Below are 21,860 nucleotides of genomic sequence, written 5' to 3' on the forward strand. Positions count from 1 at the left end.
TATGTGATTTACACGTTCAAAAAAACCATGGATAAGCTGAAAGAAACTTTAATTGTGTTTTACAGGTTTGCAAAAATAATAAATGCATAGCTAGTGAAATCATTTCACTATCCTAGTCGCTAAGATAGAAATTATTAGGACACATACTTGCTGTGGAGACAACACACTTTAGGCTATTCAGAAATTATTGGCGAGATCATTGCACCCTGATTATTAGCCTATATTTAAAGCCTAACATCTCTGGTGTGGTTTTGACAATCAGAAAAGTAATTTTCCTTAGCTATACTGAAATAGGCTAACGATGTCAAGTGTGCTTCTGTGGGGGTTAGGGTGGGCGCAGTGGACTCAGAGTGCTGTCGCGGAACATTAGAATTTGTGGCTGCCCAGGACTTTTCTAAAACGTCTCGCTATCACCCGCACACCGCACTAAAATGACGTATTTAGCAGTCAAAATCCTAAACATGTCCAGGGGAGGGGGGGGGGGGGGGGGGAAATCGTCGGACATCCATTATTTTTGTTATTCAGCACCCCTGGTCAAAAATAGGTTCCCGCGCGCCTGCTGATATTCATAAAATGTTTATTGTTCAACTATAACTAAATCGGTAAACATGTTTTTCTCAGTCGCTTTGGTGCTTTTCTCACATCACTATTAACATTTGCACAGCAGTTAGTGCATTTCTCAAAACAATTAGTGCAAACTGCAAAACCAGTGGATAACCTGCAAAAGCATGTCACTTGCACAAAATGGATAGTCCATTCCTCAAAGTATTTATATCAATGAAACTGCCAGTGTCATCAAAATGAGAAGTCTTGACACCATCGTTTATGAACAAGATAGTCAAAATGGCTTTGTCATGTTTTCATTAGGCCTACGACAGTTTATGCTCTCAGTGTTTTCACATGCCAAAAAAATGTCAGAACTCGATGACACTAGCTGAAAATGCTCAAGACAGCACTATACAGTACTTGTACAGCCATTTGAAAACTACAGTAATGTTACAAATTGCTGTAGTTAGGGGAGTAAGTGAGTACAAGACACTGAATATGTACGTTTCACAGTTTTACTGTATAGGCTCTTTGCAATTCTACAGCATTGTGACATAATTTGATAACTAGTGCACCAATTTTGTATGTAATGACTCAAGCAATGAAATGAAGACTAATCGTTTTATTGGGAATGACTATTCAGCATCCATAAGTATAGTTAATTTTGACTGACATGACAAAGAAACTGATACATGTTCAAAAGCATTTGCAATTTGTTCAGAGGAAGGAGAAATTGCTACTATTATGTGCACACATGACTAAATGTTGTGGAGGTTGAACTAATAGTTATTATAATTTTCATTCTGATCTGAGAAAAGCACCAAAGCGACTGAGGAAAAACTGTAAATGGAGATGGATCTGTGTCCATTTAATCCCAAACTGTGAGGTCCTGCTCCGGGTCGAGAGGTGGCGATGTCGACCAACGGAGGGAGAACACAGAGGAGCAGCCGTGGGATAGGATAATCTTGGGGAAAGCGCTCCCTATTGGCGAAAAAAAGTTTAGGACTTCCGTCATGTCACGCATACTTTCAACTCGTTCATAAGACAAGTACAAATACAAATACAAGGTAAAGTACAGATTTTAGCGACTAATAGTAACAGGCAGGTAGCCTCTGCAATCTGTGGAGAGCATAAGTGGTAAGCAGGCTATAGTGCCCATGCAATTGGTCTGTCTAGTGTGTTTCTTGCAGTCCACTGTTTCTGTTCCGTCGGTTGCATTTGCATTCGCTTGTCATTCTTCTGCAACCACTAAAGTTCGCCAAAAGCCGTCAGATGCAGCGCACACAATTATTGAGTTGATGTTTGTGGTTGTTAGGGCTTCTCAGGCAGATTACAGATAGAGCTGCATGATATTCCATACCATCGGCATATTACGCATACGGAGATCATTAATTGTAGATCCATCATCAATGTTTTTGCAGCCAGAGAATGGACTTGCCACGTCTTCCACCTCATGATGGATCTGTGTTGTCTGTCGTGGACATGCACACGGGAGGAGAGCCGCTGCGCATCATCACGGGTGGATATCCCAAGATTGAGGGCGAGACGGTGTTGTCCAAACGACGCTTTGTGCGAGAACAACTGGACCACCTGAGAAAAGTGCTGATGTTCGAGCCCCGTGGTCACTATGATATGTACGGTGCCCTGCTGGTTCAAAGTGAGATACCTGAAGCAGATCTGGGGGTTCTCTTTATGCACAACGAAGGGTATAGCACTATGTGCGGGCACGCAGTCATTGCGCTTGGCCGATTCGCGGTGGATTACGCTCTCGTGAAAACTCCCAGTGCTCCGGAAACCCAGGTGAACATCCACTGTCCGTGCGGCCTGGTGAAGGCCTTCGTGGAGTATTCCGACGGCAAGACTGGAGCAGTGAGGTTTCACAGCGTCCCAGCTTTTGCTTTTGCAACGGGTAAAGAAATGAGATATCTCAAATGGGGAATTTGAAATATGGAATATAGGCCTACATAAATCATTAGCTTATTTGTTGACATGTTAGACACAAGACCATTAATGTGAAAAGAAACTGGCCCTTAATGAAAAAGACAGACTGCATGTTCCTGTGTTATGATTACAGACGTGAAGGTCACTGTACCTGGACACGGTGAAGTCACAGTGGACATAAGCTATGGAGGGGCTTTTTATGCTTTTGTCAGCGCTGAAAGGTTTGGACTTGATGTCAATACATCAAGGACAAGGGACCTAGTGGATGCAGCCACTGCAGTGACCAATGCTGTCAAAACTCAGGTAAAAGAGATTACAAGACACCTATTTTGGATTTTGAGTATAAAATGCTACATGATATGAAAATGTGAACATTCTTCTGTCCAGGTGAAGTTAAGGCATCCAGTGCATGAGGATCTGTCCTTCCTGTACGGGACCATCCTCACCGATGGCAAAGACAGCTTCTCCGATGAGCCAACAGCCAACATGTGTGTGTTCGCTGATGCACAGGTTGGTGATGGTGAATCCATCAAGTATTCAACTTACTTGGAGGCATGTCCAGGGGGGTATTCCAAGTACGTGGTTTAGAGACAAACCTGGGTAAGTTAACTCCGAGTAAGTAAACCTCCTACAACAAGAGTCCTATGGCATTGCTTTGTTAGGAGAATGAAGCCATACAGCTCTTCTATTAGGAGGTTTACCCCTTACTCTGAGTTAACTTACCCAGGTTTGACACTAAACCACGTACTTGGAATACCCCCCTGATCATTTAGATAAGACATGAAGACCACAGTTCTGTATAAGAGTCACATTTATGCTGTGCAAAAACAGACACCAAAATCCACAAGACTAAATTCCAGCAGGGATTAGGTCCAAAGCTTCATTCTAGATTGAATCAATCAACTACTGAGATGACGATAGCCAAGGCCTCCTCGGTCTCTGACAATGTATCCAACCGTCTCCTCTGACATTTTGACGGAACCCAGGTTGACCGGAGTCCTACGGGGTCTGGAGTGACGGCTCGTATTGCTCTTCAGTTCCACAAAGGCTTGGTCCAGCTCAACCAGAGCAGGACCTTCAAGAGTGGGGCGACAGGATCCATCTTCACTGGCAAAGCAGTCCAGGTACCATCGAAACCCAATGTTCAGTTGTACACAGAACAAGGTGTTGCATTTCTCATATCAGAAGGCCTCCCATAATGACTAGATCTCTCTCTATCTCACATGGTTATCCTTGTTCCTAAGCAAACAACTCTACCCTCTAATATAATCAGAGATCACACCTTCTTATAATCTCTGATGAGAATTATCTGATCGATCGTTAGTTGTATTGTTGGAGTAATTTTTTATAATAAACAGTTACTACAAACTATTAGTCAAGTCAAGTCAAGTCAAGTCAAGTTTATTTATATAGCACATTTCATACACAGAGGTCATTCAATGTGCTTTACATAAACAAAACCAAACAATAATAACAAATAAAAGCATAGAAGGGCAATATAGTCAAAGAATAGTTAAAAGGTAAAATAATAAAAACAAAAACATAAGACACATGGTAAAATCATTTAAAAATAAAGAATAATTAGTAAGCAAAAACAAAGGCAAAGTAGTAAAAAAAAAAGTAATAAAAGACAAAGTAGAATAATTATCAAGGCAGATTCAGAATTTGTAACTCGGCACAGTTAGCAGAAAGCATCTGAGAACAGTTTGGTCTTAAGTCTAGATTTAAAACTGGCTACAGTTGGGGCCTTTTTGATGTCATCCGAAAGTTGGTTCCACAGCTGAGCCGCATAGCAGCTAAAAGCTGCTTCACCATGTTTAGTTCTAACTGTAGGTTTTACGAGCAGGTTTTTCACCTGGGACCTGAGAGGACGAGAAGGTGTGTACTGCTGAAGCATGTCTGACAAGTATTTAGGTCCTGCTCCATTTACTGATTTATAAACAAGCAATAGTGCTTTAAAGTCAATTCTGTGACTTACTGGAAGCCAGTGCAAGGACTTAAGAATTGGAGTAATGTGGTCAGTTCTTTTAGTTTTTGTTAAAATCCTAGCTGCTTCATTTTGTATCACCTGAAGCTGTTTAATAGTCTTTTTAGGAAGGCCTGTGAACAGTCCATTGCAGTAATCAACCCTGCTGGAGATAAATGCATGAATGAGTTTTTCTAAGTCATGTTTTGACTTAGAACACTCCATAGAGAACTACCTACTGTATGTTTCTGGGTTTGTTTTCACAAACATTTGAAATTAATATCATGCTAATGAAAAACTGTTTGAAAATGTTCACAAATGTTTGCCATGTAGAACTGGATGCCTGGTCTGGAACATATCTGCCATATCAGATCTGGGTCAGATCCATTCTGGAGGAACACAAACATATACCCTGACATATAATGTACAACTCCTTCATTCCAGACAGCAGAACAACATTGTGTTGTGAAGTGCTATTAATCTAGATTACCGTAGTTTGGTTAAATTTGTAGATTTTTTTCAGACTCTTAGAGCAATAATTGCTATTAAACAATTTATAATAACCAATTATACCTTATTATTATATGCATTGTACATTGCTACACATTGTAAACTATTGTAGGAATACTTGTGTTGCTTTTATTAATAGATACCAGTCTTACTCCTCTTCATGTCATGTCATCCTAGGAAACCACATGTGGGGACTTCAAGGCTGTGGTGGTTGAGGTCGGAGGTCGCGCACACTACACTGGTGTGGCAAGCTTCGTGCAGGAGAGTGACGATGACCTAAGCCAAGGATTCCTTCTCAGATGAGCCGCCATTTCAGACACAGCCACATGGAGCATTGAGTGTCTCTTATGAAATAGATGAGGAGGTGAAATTCATATCAATCAATCATCAGACAGTTACTCAATCTTTGGTGATTTCATCTAAAAGTCTGAAAAAAATCTACAAATTTAACCAAACTACGGTAATCTAGATTAATAGCACTTCACAACACAATGTTGTTCTGCTGTCTGGAATGAAGGAGTTGTACATTATATGTCAGGGTATATGTTTGTGTTCCTCCAGAATGGATCTGACCCAGATCTGATATGGCAGATATGTTCCAGACCAGGCATCCAGTTCTACATGGCAAACATTTGTGAACATTTTCAAACAGTTTTTCATTAACATGATATTAATTTCAAACGTTTGTGAAAACAAACCCAGAAACATACAGTAGGTAGTTCTCTATGGAGTGTTCTCACCTGGACGTTGAACTATGGGTCACTGTTTAAACAAAACAGTTGGTACATTTTACACAGCATATACAGTACCACTTTAAAAATAAACAAAAATAAATATGTTCACCTCTGTTTACCTCAGGGGTGCCTCTGTTCCGGTGCTCTGTAAGCCTAGTCTGTTGACATGATGGTCCAAAACACAGGGCCTATAAATCTAATAAAATTGTATACTTTACAAAGGATATGTGAATGTAGGTGAAATTCACATTTGCCTGCTTTGTAATAATGAACATTGGCTGAATCGTATAATTAACATTGGCTTAATCCCGATCTCATACCTACGGTCTAAGCCTTATACCCTGAAAGACTTAACTGACATCCGTCATACATGCAAGTGATCAAGTTTGCGAGGCTGTAAGGGTTCAAAATGCAATTAACAGGCATGGGAGACGCACCTGTGACCTATCATTAAATTGACAACAACAAAAATGTGTTGCAGACATGTTTTCGTTTTATGGCAGTTGTTTACTGATGTTTTTTCAGGCTTCAAGCCTACATTTGGGTAACCCTTTGTTTCACATCATAACGCTATGAATTGTTGGTAATTCCTTTGAGTAAAATCTGCATAGATGCTGACTTATGGAAAGGGCACAGAAAGGGTGTGAGCGAGCCCTCATGCACTTCAAAATTTCGCAGTGGGACAGCCCTAAGCCCCAAGAAGTTTGCGGGAACGCGCATCTAAGTATGTGAGTCTGTGAGGGGAGAGATTGGGCTTCAGCCATTGATGAAAACAACCAAAGCAGTCCAGTGAGTCACCTGGAAACCACTGCACTGTAACTAAACTGCCAGTAGAGGGCAGCGTTTCATGTGTACTTGGGGTCATTGCTTTCATGTTCATGTCAAACAGTTCATAGAGGTCATTGTCCTCCTCAACAACAAAACACCAAAACATTCATAGAGTTTTCTGCAATTTATTTGTGTCAGAACCATTTTATCATGGAAGGCCATTTTAAATTACAAAAGTCCAATGGAGATTCTCTCACATTGTTAAAGAAACCTTTTTTTTACACAATTAATCTAGATGGAGGAGAGAGAGGACCAGGGGGCAACCATGGTATGAGAGAACTGATGGAGGAGTATTGCACTGATTTGGTTAACATACTTATTCTGTATTTTAAATAACTTTACATTTTGCAGTTATTTTTCCTTTTTGTATGTGACAGACTCCGGCAATACTGAAAGCATAGAGTCCTTTACACTAGGACCCACTTTGGCCATCATGCCCAGCAAAACACAACCATCATCAAAATTAGGTCCAGTAACGTAGGAACTCTCAGAGCCTCCATGGATGTCCACATGGGTCATACACAACTCTTACATGTCCATTCTACAGTAAACCAGAGCCTTAGTTGACATTAACATTAGTACTAAAACAAACAAAAATCAATATATAAAAGGTTCATTTTTTGCAAAGTCAATCCCATATCTGGGCACTTCTATAGTTTTTTTTCCTTTTATCAGTTTACATTTGTAACTAGCCTATGTAGAAAAAAAATGGTTGATGCATAAAGTGTGCCATTGCTATTTCCAATCCTTGTAGTAATATGTATTCATTATTCTTTAGAGGACCTAAACTAATCGAACCATTGTATGGAAAGGTTCTGGCGTTAGCTCCGTCCCTCGAGGTACAGACAGGAAAACCACTTCCTAAAGTCATGGTCCATGAACATCTGTGTGTGTGAGTGAGTGGGTGTGTGTGTGTGTTTGTGTATGCACACGTCTCCTGTTAAGTGTTCTGGTCAAATCGAATTTGACCGCATTATCTTCAGGCCAGAAAACCAGCAGCCCTTCTTGGTGCGCCAGCACGGTAATAATCAATCTTAATCTTCTCAAAGGAAGACCTGCATCAAATAAAAACGGTGAGTTTCTCTGGGGGGGCCATCTTGTAAACAGATGGCCTTACCGCTTCCTTGATTTTTTTTTTTTTTAACCCTGCCAAAAAGTCACAGAAGGGTGAAGTCGGACACAGTTCTGACTCAACCTCAAGAGAATATGTTTGTGTATATATTTATATTCTCTGTGTACTCTGTCGCCAGGCACTGACACAAAGCACTCCCTGTTTTCAGTGGAAATCCTGAATCCTGTCCATAAGGAGTGACACATTTATGTGTGCTTTTCATGGCCTCCACCAGGTGGCAGCACTGTCCAAATAAACAGAGCAGGTTGGAGTGGTGAAGAAGCTGAAGGGAAGAGTGTGGGTTTGGGGTAGGAGAGGGCCCAGGGGGCTGTGGTGGTGGTGGTGGTTGAATTCTGGGTGCAGTTTTGATGGCGTTTAGAAGTTGAGTTTGGTGACCGGGCGCTCACGGGCCGTCTCTGAGGACTGGCTGTTGATCCGCCGGCGGTTGCGCTTCATCTTGGATAGGTCCTTGTCGAAGACCTCGCCCGAGCGCAGAGCCGACACCAGGTCGTCGAATTCGCCGCCACCATCATCGCCGCTCTCCTTAGCCTTCCGCGCCTTACGTTCCTTGTCCCGCTGTTCCTTCATCTTAGGAAAATGAAAAGAAAGAAAAAAAAGTTTATTGAACACACTTCGTTATGCTGACAATAACAAGAATAACGTTGCTTTGCACATAGTTCATTCAGTCAGAAGAATGCCTTGATGTTCAGTTGAAAAAATCGAACATCCTGTTTGTTATTTGCTTTAATAGCGTTGCAAATGACTGTCCTCATTTTGTTCCTTTCGTGACACTGGGTAGAATATCCTCACGTTTTGCATAACAAGGTCTGCCTGCAAACTATTTACTCTCGAAATGATAGACTAGAGGTTTCAAAAAACAGCTTAAGGCCTTTTGTTTTAATTAGTCTCAACCGACGCGGCCGAGTGATCGTGTAATGGCCGTTTTGGCTCGGTGAGTCTTTTGCATGTGGCTCTCACATGCCCCTTTTGGACTGGGCATGGGATGCGAGCTGTGCCAGGCTACGGATGGCATTAGAGGTTTGGAACATGCCCACCTGGCAGCGTTGCTCTAAGTCAACAATCCAGCTTCACTGTTTAAACACGTCTGCCGCCTGCACAGAGGCTTAGAAACAGGGCGTGAGTGGAGTCAATGCCAGAGGCCAGGGTTACCTGCGGTTGTAGTAGTGTCAGTGGGAGAGTGATGTGCTAACAACTCTTTACATTACGTGCATGGGTGCCAAGATAACAGAGTCTGTGTGTATGCATGTACTTTTGTAAACTGGGCAATTCTCTTTGTGTGTGTGTGTGTGTGTGTGTGTGTGTGTGTGTGTGTGTGTATCTTTTCATAAAGAGGGCTCTGTATGTGTGAGGGCATGAATGTATTTGTGTTAGTGGCTGTGGGTCTGTATAGTGTGTGTGTACGGTGTAGAAATATGTAACAGTACAATGCTACAAGTGGCCTCTGATCAAAGCCTCTACTAAAAGCTAAATGACTGAATGCAAACTAACAGGTACCTGAGCCTCTACTAGAGGCTAAATGACTGAATGCAAACTCTAACCGGTACCTGAGCCTCTACTAGAAGCTAAATGACTGAATGCAAACTCTAACAGGTACCTGAGCCTCTACTAGAAGCTAAATGACTGAATGCAAACTCTAACAGGTACCTGAGCCTCTACTAGAAGCTAAATGACTGAATGCAAACTCTAACAGGTACCTGAGCCTCTACTAGAAGCTAAATGACTGAATGCAAACTCTAACAGGCACCTGAGCCTCTACTAGAAGCTAAATGACTGAATGCAAACTCTAACAGGTACCTGAGCCTCTACTAGAAGCTAAATGACTGAATGCAAACTCTAACAGGTACCTGAGCCTCTACTAGAAGCTAAATGACTGAATGCAAACTCTAACAGGCACCTGAGCCTCTACTAGAAGCTAAATGACTGAATGCAAACTCTAACAGGTACCTGAGCCTCTACTAGAAGCTAAATGACTGAATGCAAACTCTAACAGGTACCTGAGCCTCTACTAGAAGCTAAATGACTGAATGCAAACTCTAACAGGTACCTGAGCCTCTACTAGAAGCTAAATGACTGAATGCAAACTCTAACAGGTACCTGAGCCTCTACTAGAAGCTAAATGACTGAATGCAAACTCTAACAGGTACCTGAGCCTCTACTAGAAGCTAAATGACTGAATGCAAACTCTAACAGGTACCTGAGCCTCCATGCGTGACCTGCGCTCCTCCTCTTCTTTGCGGCGCCGCATGTTCTCGTTCTCCTGCCGCGCCTCGCCAAAGGCCTGCAGGAACTGGTCGAAGATGCCGAAGAACTCATCTGGCTGCATTTTGCCGTCCTCTTCGCCAAAATGCTTCACCGCACGCACATACTGAGGAAAGACAAAGACAAAAGGAGAAGAAGAGAGCAGGTCTGAAAAGGACTGTGAAGATACGTTAGATCTTATTCACACAGTTGGGTTTCCACAGGAAGCATCCTACTTTTCCATTCTTCTTCTGTGTGCATTGTTTGTGACGACAAACTTTGCTGAAGTGTGGAAATGTAAAACATTTCCGCTAATGGCATTTTATAGTCTCTGGACTCCTGAGTGCTACCTGGTGTCACATTTAATGGGCCAAAGTACAGGATGTCTAATAGGGATACACAGCTACTGTAAACAACAAACAAACAAACACGCAGCAAAACACTATATATGGTAGGCTCAATAAAACAAGCATAGTGTTTTAAAGACAAGAGGGTGCTAGTTAACGCAGGTAGAGAGCGTCAGAAACGGATCTAGATGAAAAGGGGAGAGGGGGAGACTAGGCACGTCCCGCCACCGCCGGGAGCTGGTGTAGATTAACCTTGTCACGCACGGACAAACCTCGGGCGCCGGTAGCTAGTCCACGGGTGTCCTCGTTAAGCCACGTTTCACTGGCAACTGATTACAGCCCAAACATGGGGGTAGGAGCAAAGGGGGGAGAGGGGGGGGGGTACATGAGGGGCAGAGGGGATTCAGCAAGGCACCATCTCAGCCTCGTGCCGCCTCACGGTAGGGGTTGGGGAGGGGGGTTGTCGGAGGCCTGGCTGTCCCATGATGCCTTTGATGTGCGTTTATCACTGCCATATGGAGTGCACTCACAGCATGGGCCGCGCTCGACTCAGCCAAGGAGGCACTTTTTCCTTCTCTACTTCCCCTCGTTTCTCTCTCTCTCTCCGTCTCCCTGTCTGTCTGTCTCTCCATCACTCTCCGTGGTACTAAGGGAAGCGGGGCCTGGTTCAGACAGCACTAATGGGCCGTGAAGAGCATGACCTTCAGTTGGAATCGCAGCCTTGTCTGGGCGCAGGTTCAACTGTATTGTATGAGCACTGTAAATATGCTCATAAAGACTTCGCTCATGCTCGTAGTTATGTTTCAGTCCATCGAACTCCTATAAGACTGTCAAAAGACCCAGGAAATTAACGATGACCATAGATCAAAGCTCTGCCAGGTAAGCAGTTCAGTCACAATCACTTGGAAACTACAACTGGAACTAGTTTATAACCTATGACGATCTTTCCACTGAAAACACAGTGGACTCCAAACTCTGATAAGGTATGAGCTCTATGCTGGTCACTATGTAGTCATCCTTTGTGGTTATAGTAGCTAATAAACTGTTCTCAGAGTATTTGCAGATAGTATAATGTAGTTACACAAGTGTAGTAAAAGTTACTTTTTAGTTGTTTAGTTAAAAGTTACTTTTTAGTATACAATGCAGTTCTCTATGCACCCATACTTATCAGGAAAAGTTAGTGATTTCTAGTAATAATAATTAGTACAGTGTAATTGGAACAGTAGTTACACTAAATAGTTCCCTATGATCACAGCACGGTAGAATACTATGTAGTTGATAGTTGATAGTTTAGTGGTAGTGGTGAGACTGTGGTTGTACGCAGTTTTCCCCTTTTTCTTTGCCCCAGAGTCTTGCCTCTTTGGGGCCTCTGGGGTCCAATAAAAACGGCAAGGTCGCCCTCTTTCGGAAGCACACGCGGTGAAGGTCAAGGGTCAAGCTTCTGCACCCAGCACGCGGTGGCACAGGGCAACAGCCGCGGGCTGTTTCAACAGCTGGGGCCTTCAAGGAAAACAGAGGTGCGCGTGCTGTGCTGTTCCCTTCACTCAACACCTCAGCGTGCCTGGTCTTAGACACGTCCTCCACGTCCACACAGGACTTACCAGGTCTCTGGCCTCGTGGAGAGAGTCCTCCACGTCGGAGAAACTGAAGCTGGCCACGGTGATGAACTGGCTGACCACGGACACAAACTTGTCCCCGTACTCCTGAGGGCGCTTCCTCTGGAACTCCAGCTCCTGAAGGGGAACCATGCAGAGGATGAGGAAAAGACACTGGGCCTTCATTCAAATGGCAGGCAAAGGGCAGAGTCTAACTGAAGCTTGCTTAACATAACATAACCTATGCAAAATCTATTTCCTGATTTAATACCATGAGAAAGATCCTAAGCACAAACAGCGGTGGGTCAGCTAAAAGCAGTCTCAAGACACATTATGCCGTAAGTTTATGCACAGGGACTTTGCTCATAGACTGACTTTGCCCAGCATTTAAATTAGGGCCAATTGTGTGCGTATGTGAAAGAGAGAAAGTCTTTGCTATCTGTTTAATACTGTGCCATTACCCTGTAATAATAATGTAATTACACGGAATGTATTATTCTGTTGTTGTAAACACTAGCTTGGGCAACACTATAAAAACAGCTATGCCAATAAAGATGCTTTGAATTACAGAACCACAGGAAGTGCAGAGTTGGATGTCACTTTGTAATTTCAAGTAGGTGACAAACTGACTATCCAAAGGCAGCTGGAGATGAAGGATAAAGACTCCCATTGAGAGAGGAGACCGAGACGAACGGAGTGAGAGAGGTGTGGGTGGGGGGGTTCCTCAAGGTCACAGTGAGAAGGAACAAACACAGTGGTGAGAACTCACATTTTCCACACTCTTCAAGCCGCTGCGCAGGTTATTGATCTCCTTCTCTAGTTCAGTCATGCTGAAAGAGAAGGAAATGAAAGAAAAGTCAGCTAGTGTTCTAATGGGTAGAAGACGTAGAGATGCATTCTGTTGCCCTGAACACTCTAAAACAGGGGTTCTCAAACTTTTGTACGTTTTTTTGATGTAACATATCAGCAGATCAATTGGGCAAATACTGATACTGTAGCATTTTTCGCCATATAAGACAATTTCATATTTTGTAGCAAACTTTGTCAGGGACCCCCTGACCATGTGCTGCGGACCCCTGGGGGTCCCCGGACCCCACTTTGAGAACCAATGCTCTAAAGGACACTGGCATTATTTCTGAGCCTACCCAACTGCAGAAAAAAAAAAACAAGAATTTGGTCCGATGTTATCTAACCCCTTGACCCCATTGACTAACAGAGTCACAGTGGTAGTGAAAATAGACGCCAACTCAACCTGAACTTCAACCTGGTGCCATGACCCGTGACTATTCACCAGCTTACAGAGACAGAAACAGGCGCTGTTGCAGACTGTGGTTTGCATGACAGCAGAGCTGTCTGTTTTTTTCTCTCTCTCTCTCTCTCTCTCTGTGCGCGTTTGTGTGTGCTTGTATAAGAGACTGAAATTGAGGCCGCTGCGCTCAATCAGTGCCTCTCTCATTGATGTGCCAGCACAATCAGGGCATTGTCCATCATCAAAGAGATTCACACACACACACACACACAGCCCTGTGGCATACGCACGTACTGTGAATTCTGATAGCGCCCCCGTAAACAACAGAGACGTCCATCACTCACATGTGAAGACAATGGCTGAGGCTGTTGTTCCTGAGGTAAGTTGATACCCTGAGCAACACCTTAGTCTACAACAAAGTCCCAGAATCCCCCTAGTCTGTGGCCTGCCCCTCTAGAATGGGTTCAAGACTGAGTCAAACGCATGAGTGTGATGAAGTCTGGGTGATGCAGTAGGTTTACGCTCACATGTATTCATTTACCAGATGTTTTTATGGTGCAGATTTTATCATGGATTTAATCACTCTGCATCTTTTATTGACACATTTGGCAAAAAAGGCACCATGTTTGGCAGGAGACAGTTAGCTTTTATGTCACTTTAATTTGGTTGGAGTGTTCCAAAAGTTAAGTTGTGGTACTGAGACAGCTGAGATGGATAATGGTAATGCCTCTACCAACAACAAAAGCTCACTTCTCTTCTCATCAGGAGTGTGATCAATTGAAAGTCTGTGTGACGTACAATATTTTACAGCCAAATGTAATCAAAATGTCACAGCCACCATCTTTAACAGAGGCTGGTTAACATTTAACATTGCCCTTTAGTTTGTACTGAAGAGCTATGGAGCCACATGCTGAACTTGTGCAAGTGAGACAGGTGAGATGGATAATGGCTACGCGCTGGATAAAAGAGAGGACATAAAAGGAGTCCCATCACATAGATCTGGGAGATACGTCTGTTTTTTTGTCTTTCATCTGTTGCTGCTCTGAATACTTAATGGGCCCCAAGATGAGACTTGGCCTTAAAGCAGGACTGTGTGTGTGTGTGTGTTTGTGTGTGTGTATGTGTGTGTGTGTGTGTGTGTGGTTTGGCTGTCGTCTCTGGTTTCAAAATCTGGCTGGCGTCGAGATGAGTCCAAACAGACACATGCTGTCTCAGGAATTTGTGTATCTGAATCAATACAACTCTGTGTCAACGCAGAGGGCCCATTGAGCTGAGAGAGGGGTCTGGACCTTCTCCGCCTGTCCAGCACATCTGCTTCACAATACGACCTGCCCTCACCAGAGCTTCCCCTGTGTCTATAAGTGAGTCCTACCGGCCCACGTTAAGAGCTTTGAGTTGCTGTTGTGTAATATACACCTCAGCTAGCGTATACCTCAGGAGGTGCACTGTTCTTTGTCTCATCCCAGAGAATGAAGACAATCTCCGTGTGTTAACTTCCTGTAAGCCCTGTTAGGACCGCACACAGACTGTCAGACTGTTTTTCCTCTTATTTTACATTTACTATACACTTCCCAGTGTCCTGCTGCCCGTTCAAGAGATGAGACACTGATGAAATCCATCTGAAGAAACATCTGACTTCATTAGAAGTTATGTCCTAGTTCCAAAGCACATTGACACAAACACTACGTGGGGGTGGGGGTGGGGGGGGTTGCTGGAGTTCAGTGTTGTTGTGCTTGTTTTTCGCTCATCTTTAAGTGCAGATGACCCGCGTTGACCTCTAGGCTTGATGCACAGGATGGAGAGTACTGAGGACTTGTTTCCTAAAGCCATTCAGCTCAAGGAGGCCACAAGGACTCATAAATCCCCAGGCTGGTGAGATGGGGAGCACACTAGAGCGGGGCAGGGGGGGTTGGGGGGGGGGGGGGGAGATCTCTGTGCCACCTACTTCACTTTCGCTGCTTCCGGGACATTCAGCAGATCCTCAGGGATGTGCATGACTTTGGGGTACTTCTTCTCCAAGATGGTGATCAGGTAATGGAGGAGAGTGACATTTCTGCAAATGAACAAATGCAATCAGGATAAGTGGATTTCTGCCAACTCATCTAGTTTAAAATGTATTACTGATTTAGGTCAGGTTGTGTGTGTGTGTGTGTGTGTGTGTGTGTGTGTGTGTGTGTGTGAATTCTGAAAAATCACGTGTCCCTTCTCTCAAACCTATTTATTACACATGTACATTATTAAACATAGTATCATTGCTTCTTTACCCTTTAAGTTTACCACAGTAACACAAATGCACAAGATTACATGCATGCATCATGTCCACTAACTGCAACCAACTCGAACTGCTAAATCTGCTCTGAAATCTGTTTTACTCTTACTTGTCGATACTAGACTTGGTGTCAGCGATCTTGTTGAGCGAAGACACTTTGAAGCCGTAGGCGTTGCCCCTCTGGCCTTTGTTCATGTAGTTTCCGAAGGCCAAGACCACCTCCAGCAGCTGCTTCAGGTTCCGGCTGTGCAGCACCTCTTTGGAGGCCTTGGACAGTGCTGGGGACAAGCATTGGACACTGATTAACCTCACAGAGCAATGCCACTTGTCATATCATATACATATACAGATATGGAAAGTGAAAATATTGAATGTTCTATAAAGTAGTGTGCAATACATATGCTTATACCTTAATGGCATTAATGTAATGTATTGTGATCTGTGATTCTGGACTTTTTTGAGCTTTTGATATCACACTTAGAACATATAATTATATCGTACATATAAACTAAAAAATTAATGACTGTGATAAACTTATGTGTAATACATATATATTTTAGAAAAACAACTTCTTGTTTTTGATTACAGTATAGAATGGCGTTTAGTTGTCATTTTTGCTTTGAGATGTTAACACTGACCTTCAACTTTGGGTTTGATCTCGGCGATCCTCTCGGCAAATTTCTTCTTGAAGTACAGTGACTGAAGTCTCTGTTGGTAGTGGTTTATTCTGCGAGGGAGACATGCAAGAGAGGACCGAAAGAAGATGAAGACAAAAGAGTTGCGAGACATGTATATATTTACATTACACATTATGCTTACACTTATTCATTTGGCTGATGCTTTTACCCAAAGCAAATTACATATGTCAGTTATTACAAGGGCCAGTCACCCCAGAGCAACTAAAGGTTAAGTGCCTTCCTCGAGGGCACAACGTGGTGTACTAGCTTAGCAGAAGCTTTTATGAAAAGCAACTTCCAGTGAAAAAATATGTGAATTTCGAGCCCATGACTTAAGTAATGTGGCCATTTTGTTCTGCCAGTTAAACTACATTTACATCAGGAACATGCAGCTACAAAAACACTGGGGTGCGTTTCCCAAAACCATAGTTGCTAACTAAGTTAGAAGCTTTGTTGGTTGCAATGCAATTTCCCATTGTCAACCAACTAAGTTGCTAACAGGTTAGCAACTATGGCTTTGGGAAACGCACCCCTGATCGACAGAAGCTACATGTGAGGAGTCTCAAACGGACCACAACACTGCCCCAGCTCTCGCTGCAGCCCATGTGTGCAGACGACGCAGCCACAGTAAGAGGGAAGGTGGGTCTTCTCCCCCCCCGAGCCAGGGTAGGTATGACAAGACCGATTATTTGAAGGGAAAAGAAAACAAACGGAGCTCGACACTCAGCTACTGGGTTCATACCCTGTTATGGGGTGGGGTGAGAGGGAGGGAGGCTGGAGGGAGTGTGCTGTGGGTGTTTGTAACATTTCATCATGCCAGGAGAGGCTTGGGCCCCGAAACATTATGAAGGTAGTAAATAATTCAAACATTTTGGGAGCAAGATCCTGACTAAGACTGCTGACTATGTCTTCATGACTATGACTTTCTGTGTCCATCTACAGTAGATGTCCAAAAAGACGGTACTTTGATGAAGTAGAGGACAGTTTCTGAGAGGAAGTTGACCTTCTCCAATCATGCCGACCCCCCGCCCCCCACTCAGGAAAAGCAAATAAATCTATGACTGAACAACAGTGCTTCAGAATTGATCAAAAACAAGCTGAAGAGATAGAATGAGATAATAATAAATAAACCTTAAGAGGGAACCATTTCCAAGACACCTGTGAGCATTCACTTTCAGTTTTGCTGACTGAAAACTGAGTGCTCTGTTGATTCAGGTCTTCGCATTCGGAGCTTCAGCAAATATTGATACGGCCTCGAGTCTCCGTGGAGACCAGATAAACATGTTTGGGAGGATTTGACGCAATCTCTTTCCACCCCCTTAAGCTGAAGTCGGCGGGGGGAATGCAATCCTCAGATGAGCACCCCAGATGCGGCGCAGAGCCCAAGATGCTAAGCTCAATAAAAGGGCTTTTAGAGTCGTGGGTGGTCCGGTCTAGGTGGATCTTGCATTCGCACTTCTCTTCAGTTGCACACCCTCCGAAAGATGATTATTTCAAGGCCATTATGGGTTGTAAACGGGGGAGAGCTCTTGTGCCAAAAACACCCACAAGTTGTTAAGTGTAAATCTCTGCAGGGACTGGATCAGAAGTGACACTTCCAAGAAGATAATTGCATGGAACCACCATTAGCAATGGTAAAGAAACCCAGGACTATCTATTCATGCTGCTGTTCTGAAGACATCAGTAAATGTTCTGTAGTCACCCTTCAAACGATGACTCATGAGTGAGAAAATATCTCTGCTTGGATCAAAAACAAGGGTAGATTTAATTGCGGATTAAATTACTATCTTTTGGTGCTTGTGTGGTTAGTAAATTCCTAGACAATGACCTAAAGTTTCAATGGAAACAGAGGGAATCTCTGGAAGCACTAAACTAAGTCTTGTGCTCCATGTGGGATGCCTTACTTTAACGTGATGGGGGGTCTGCAGACCAAAACATTGCATTTTCAATAAATGTAGTACTACAAGTTACAGTCAGTATGTGGGAGTATTTTCAGTTCGACGTTGGTCTTCTGCTATGCTTCTGTCCATAGTAGGTGTGCAAAAGTTCTGCTCAAAGGTTCTGCTCTACTTAATGCATGACATTACATGAGTGCGCTGACCCTTTATGTCACTTGTCCATGTACATGCCAACATTTTTAACCGACAAGCATTCAATAAAAATGGATTTGATTGAGCGGCTCTGACAAAAATAGAATTGAATCGTGATCTAGTTGGTGGTGTGCGGGGTTGTATGGGAAACAATGGATTCTAATGTAATAGAACGTTGATAGCGGAATGCGCTGCATGTCAGCGCCTGTGTGGGGGGGGGGGGGCCTTGAGTCTCTGAACCATACCTATGGCCTTCTGCTACGCATCTGTCCACTTAACAGGTGTGCAAAAGTTTTGCTCAGAAGTTCAGCTCTATTTCAAAACATCCTGCTGGATCTCTGTACCTGCTCATCTCGTAGAGGAAGCGGTCAGCCTTGGCCATGCGGTCCAGTTCATGCTTGTGCTCCTCCAACAGGTCCACGTCACTCTTCTCTGGGACAAACTTCAGCATCTGATTGGACATAAAACACCAGTACGTCTTCAATCCACATTCACTCCACTGACAAGACATCACATTTACTTACCTACTTGACATTGCATTTACTTTACTAATTATTTATTTATCCTTAGATTCTATTTTACTACTATGCTTTTATTTTTCATGCACTTTTTTTTGTTTTTGTGAAGCACTTTGTGATCATGTCTGTGAAAAGTGCTTTATAAATAAAATGTACTTACTTACTTACTTACAAAACACAGTATGAAACAAAATGTGTAAAACTAAAATGCCAACCTTTGACAGATTAGGGACCCTAATCTAAATGTGGGGCAAAATGCAAAGTCTAAAGTCTAATAGAAGCTAACTGAATAACTATGCAAAATCTATTTGTGAATTTAATACCATGAGCAAGATCCTAAGCACTAACATTGGTGGGTCAGCTCGAAGCTCTCACACACCTCATAATGGCTTTAGTTCATGTACAAGATCTTTGCTCATTAACTGACTTTGCACTTTGCCTGGCATTTAAATTAGGGCCCTAGGTGCCCCCAAATAACAGGTTAGTGGATAAATGGATATAGCTAAGGAGGCCATCTATGGGGCATAACTATAGCTTATTATGGCCTTTAGAACCACCGGCAAATGAGGCAGAGGAAATGTGAAGACCTCAGCTAGACTGGCATTTGGTCATGGCTGTTGTGGGGAAGTCTCTCAGTAATGCTTGAGGTGTATTTTGACTGAGGTGTGTGCTCCTGTCTCTGGTAACGGCATGTGTTCTAACCCATCGTGATTATAGAGGAGACTAGGTCTGATACGCCAGACATGCTGGTAAGACCTTCTGTGTGTATTGTGGGCCAGATTCAACAAAACCCAAATAAGATGCCTATTTCACAACCTCAGTGAAATGCACACACACTTGCTGTTCTTGTTCTTGTAGTTAAGTGTTGCTCATTATTGTTGTTATGTATGATGCATGTGGTAGTGAGAGGTTCCCACCAATAGAACAAGGACTTCAACATAATCTCCTGTGTGTAACTAAAATATCAGACTATGTCTGAAACACCAGCATTGTTGACTGACGTGTAGATTGAAAAAACAAGTGCCAATTCCCATTCATCAAAAATAAACTTTGTTGAACGTCAATACTTGACTTTGGTTTCCCCCCAAAGGTTAAAACAAAATGCGACCTGAAAAATATCAAGCCTCAGCATATTGGCTAGTCAGGCTTTGTCAGAAACATCAGCCATGTGGACTGGGAGTCTGCAACTAATGCCAGGGGCTGCACCTGGAGTCACAGAACTGTCAGGCCAAGGTTAACAACACAGAGGTCTATGTAACACTATACACCTCAATCAGAAACAATTCCCTTCTGGGTGAAACGAATGACCCACCTGCTCCAACATGTCCTTGGGCAGATCCTCCTGCTCGTCCATAGTCAAGATGGCTCTCTTGATCTCCTCGTTGGACAACTTCAACCTGGAACAGCAGACAGAGAATTTGGTTTGGTCTCGATAACTAGATTAATGAATCCAGGCAGCATTACACAGCTTTGAGCTGTTCAAGTTCAAGACTTTAGCCAAACTCCCCCCAGAAATCAACTGCCAAATAAAATAAATTGTGCTTCCTCAGCACAGATGCAGATTTTTCCCTCCTGTTTCAGCTGAAAAATCGTTAAGAGGAAATATGCCTCTTCTGGCAACTGACACGAAAAGCGACTGCTCCACACTATAAATAATGAGACATGAGATATCCTGGCCTGCTTATGTTAAGGGTGCAAAGGCCTGTTTAGGACAAAGACTTCACTGCTGGGTCTGTTACTCGCACAACCGGGATGGGGCAACTGTGACTCACTCACTTTATAAGCTCCTTTACTGTGTGAGGTTGGAGGTTAGCCACAATCATCTCTTCCTAATTGAGACAATAATGAGATCCAAATGAGGCCTAAACGAGATTTAAATGAGATGTGACCACTTCGTAGGAAATGAAAGAGCAGTGGAAATGATGAGGCTCGTTTTCTTGAGAAGACAATAACTTTCTCAAGATAACAGTAGAGGCAATAGCCTCCACACACCTGAAATGTCATGGCCAGGGCAACCTGAAAAAGCTTAACCTGAACCTGCCCTCCGCAATCCACTTCCCACGAGCTCCTCTCGATGACAGCCCGCTGAAAGGCCATGTGACGGAGGAGGCGTTGTGGGAGGCAAGCGAGAGCCAGAGGGGAACAGGTGCCTGACAGGCCCCGTTCGCTCGCTTGGCACCCGGGGAGACGGCTCTCGGTTTGGCCGCCAGCGGAGAGAGGGAGAGAACGAGGGAGAACGAGGGAATGGAGGGGTGCGGAGAGTGGGAGAGATGTTGGAGAGGGATGAGAGGAACGGGGCCAGGGTTCTTCCCACGTCAAACAAGGAGAGGCCCGCTTGGGCTGCTCCAAAACAGCATACAACACAACCGTTTTGCCATCTAAAACAACTTTTTTTTCGGTTAAAAAACAGAACCGAATTTGAAAGTAAATAGCGAGGAAAATGAAACGCAAATGGGCCTGTGCTTTTTCTTTTTTTTTTTTTTTAAGAGACCACAGACGTGTTCCTAATGACATGGTTTGCAGGTATGCTACCTTTTTTAAAGCTTAACAAGTGGCATGCCAAGTTTTATCGTTTCTCCGAATTACCCCCGAGTTTGTTCGTGTCCAAAAAAACCACGCACCACTTGTGGTAGTTACATTACTGGCAGTGGTAATCGTCCAGTCCACCTCCTGAACGGCCTGCTCGTCAGCGCACTGGGCAGAAACCAGTGGACTCCTCCAACAAAAAAACGACTTAGAGCCTGGGTTTCATTTCAGCATTTATGGGCAGTAGCTTTCACATCATGAACATACTTTAAACCAATTTCTTTTATGGTGTGTTTAAGGCGTCTAAGCGTGCTTGAAGAATAAATTAGTAGTTAACAGACATCAAGCATATCATAGCTGATGTGTCAGCTGGTATTCAATCTATAATGCATATTGAACTGATGGCGGTGCAGAGTCGATCCCACACATAATAAGAAGAGATATGCCTATGACTTTAAAATAGATATCTATATAGCAGATCGAACCAGTTGTAGGGGACTGTTCCATTTAGCTGCACACTACTGCTACCTTTGTCATGCAGTTGAAAATACATTATGGAGCCCCCATCGGGGCATGTGTGAGTGATCTTTTTTGTTTTGGTGGGTGGGTGGGGGGGGGGTCCACTTAAAGATTAAAGATCTTTTATGGCTCAGCAGCTGTTCTACAAAAAAATGCCTCCTCCGTGGAGAACCGG

At 43.4% G+C, this 21,860-nt stretch overlaps 2 protein-coding genes across 7 annotated transcripts in view; one reads left to right on the forward strand and one right to left on the reverse strand.

Moving 5' to 3' along the window:
- The first annotated feature begins 1,514 nt into the window (after positions 1 to 1,514).
- Positions 1,515 to 6,168, forward strand: l3hypdh (trans-L-3-hydroxyproline dehydratase). Of its 3 annotated transcripts, XR_012984157.1 has the most exons (7): positions 1,515 to 1,613; positions 1,968 to 2,455; positions 2,621 to 2,790; positions 2,875 to 2,997; positions 3,474 to 3,611; positions 5,141 to 5,327; positions 5,525 to 6,168. XR_012984157.1 is itself a non-coding variant. In XM_076273320.1 (6 exons), the coding sequence occupies exons 2-6, from the start codon at positions 1,975 to 1,977 to the stop codon at positions 5,264 to 5,266; spliced, it is 1,038 nt and encodes a 345-aa protein (XP_076129435.1). In that variant the 5' UTR covers positions 1,515 to 1,613; positions 1,968 to 1,974; the 3' UTR covers positions 5,267 to 6,168. The 3 variants fall into 3 exon arrangements, 2 of the variants coding, with proteins under 2 accessions (XP_076129435.1, XP_076129436.1); XM_076273320.1 differs by having other exon boundaries at positions 5,141 to 6,168; XM_076273321.1 differs by having other exon boundaries at positions 1,528 to 2,455; positions 5,141 to 6,168.
- Positions 6,169 to 6,634: 466 nt separating this feature from the next.
- Positions 6,635 to 21,860, reverse strand: part of daam1b (dishevelled associated activator of morphogenesis 1b) — an 87,182-nt gene continuing 71,956 nt past the window's right edge. For all 4 annotated transcript variants that reach the window (XM_076273317.1, XM_076273318.1, XM_076273316.1 and 1 more), the window contains 9 exons: positions 19,953 to 20,037; positions 18,467 to 18,573; positions 15,994 to 16,082; positions 15,465 to 15,633; positions 15,032 to 15,139; positions 12,607 to 12,667; positions 11,844 to 11,975; positions 9,852 to 10,022; positions 6,635 to 8,224 (listed from right to left, as the gene is read on the reverse strand). In XM_076273317.1, the coding sequence (XP_076129432.1) occupies positions 8,012 to 8,224; positions 9,852 to 10,022; positions 11,844 to 11,975; positions 12,607 to 12,667; positions 15,032 to 15,139; positions 15,465 to 15,633; positions 15,994 to 16,082; positions 18,467 to 18,573; positions 19,953 to 20,037 (1,135 nt within the window). In that variant the 3' untranslated portion in view covers positions 6,635 to 8,011. The remainder of the gene's footprint in view (positions 8,225 to 9,851; positions 10,023 to 11,843; positions 11,976 to 12,606; positions 12,668 to 15,031; positions 15,140 to 15,464; positions 15,634 to 15,993; positions 16,083 to 18,466; positions 18,574 to 19,952; positions 20,038 to 21,860) is intronic.

The sequence above is a fragment of the Alosa pseudoharengus genome, unplaced genomic scaffold (assembly GCF_046254945.1).
Source record: "Alosa pseudoharengus isolate Yale_2024_CS ecotype anadromous, Long Island Sound unplaced genomic scaffold, YU_APseudo_1.1 YU_APseudo_1.1_scf_7, whole genome shotgun sequence".
Classification (NCBI taxonomy): domain Eukaryota; kingdom Metazoa; phylum Chordata; class Actinopteri; order Clupeiformes; family Clupeidae; genus Alosa; species Alosa pseudoharengus.

Bases quoted from the DNA above. Each gene is read 5' to 3' on its own strand.
- l3hypdh (XM_076273320.1), top strand. From the start codon at position 1,975: ATGGACTTGCCACGTCTTCCACCTCATGATGGATCTGTGTTGTCTGTC. The intron at 2,998-3,473 runs GTTGGTGATGGT...GACGGAACCCAG, and splicing joins GTGTGTTCGCTGATGCACAG to GTTGACCGGAGTCCTACGGG. The intron at 3,612-5,140 runs GTACCATCGAAA...ATGTCATCCTAG, and splicing joins TCACTGGCAAAGCAGTCCAG to GAAACCACATGTGGGGACTT.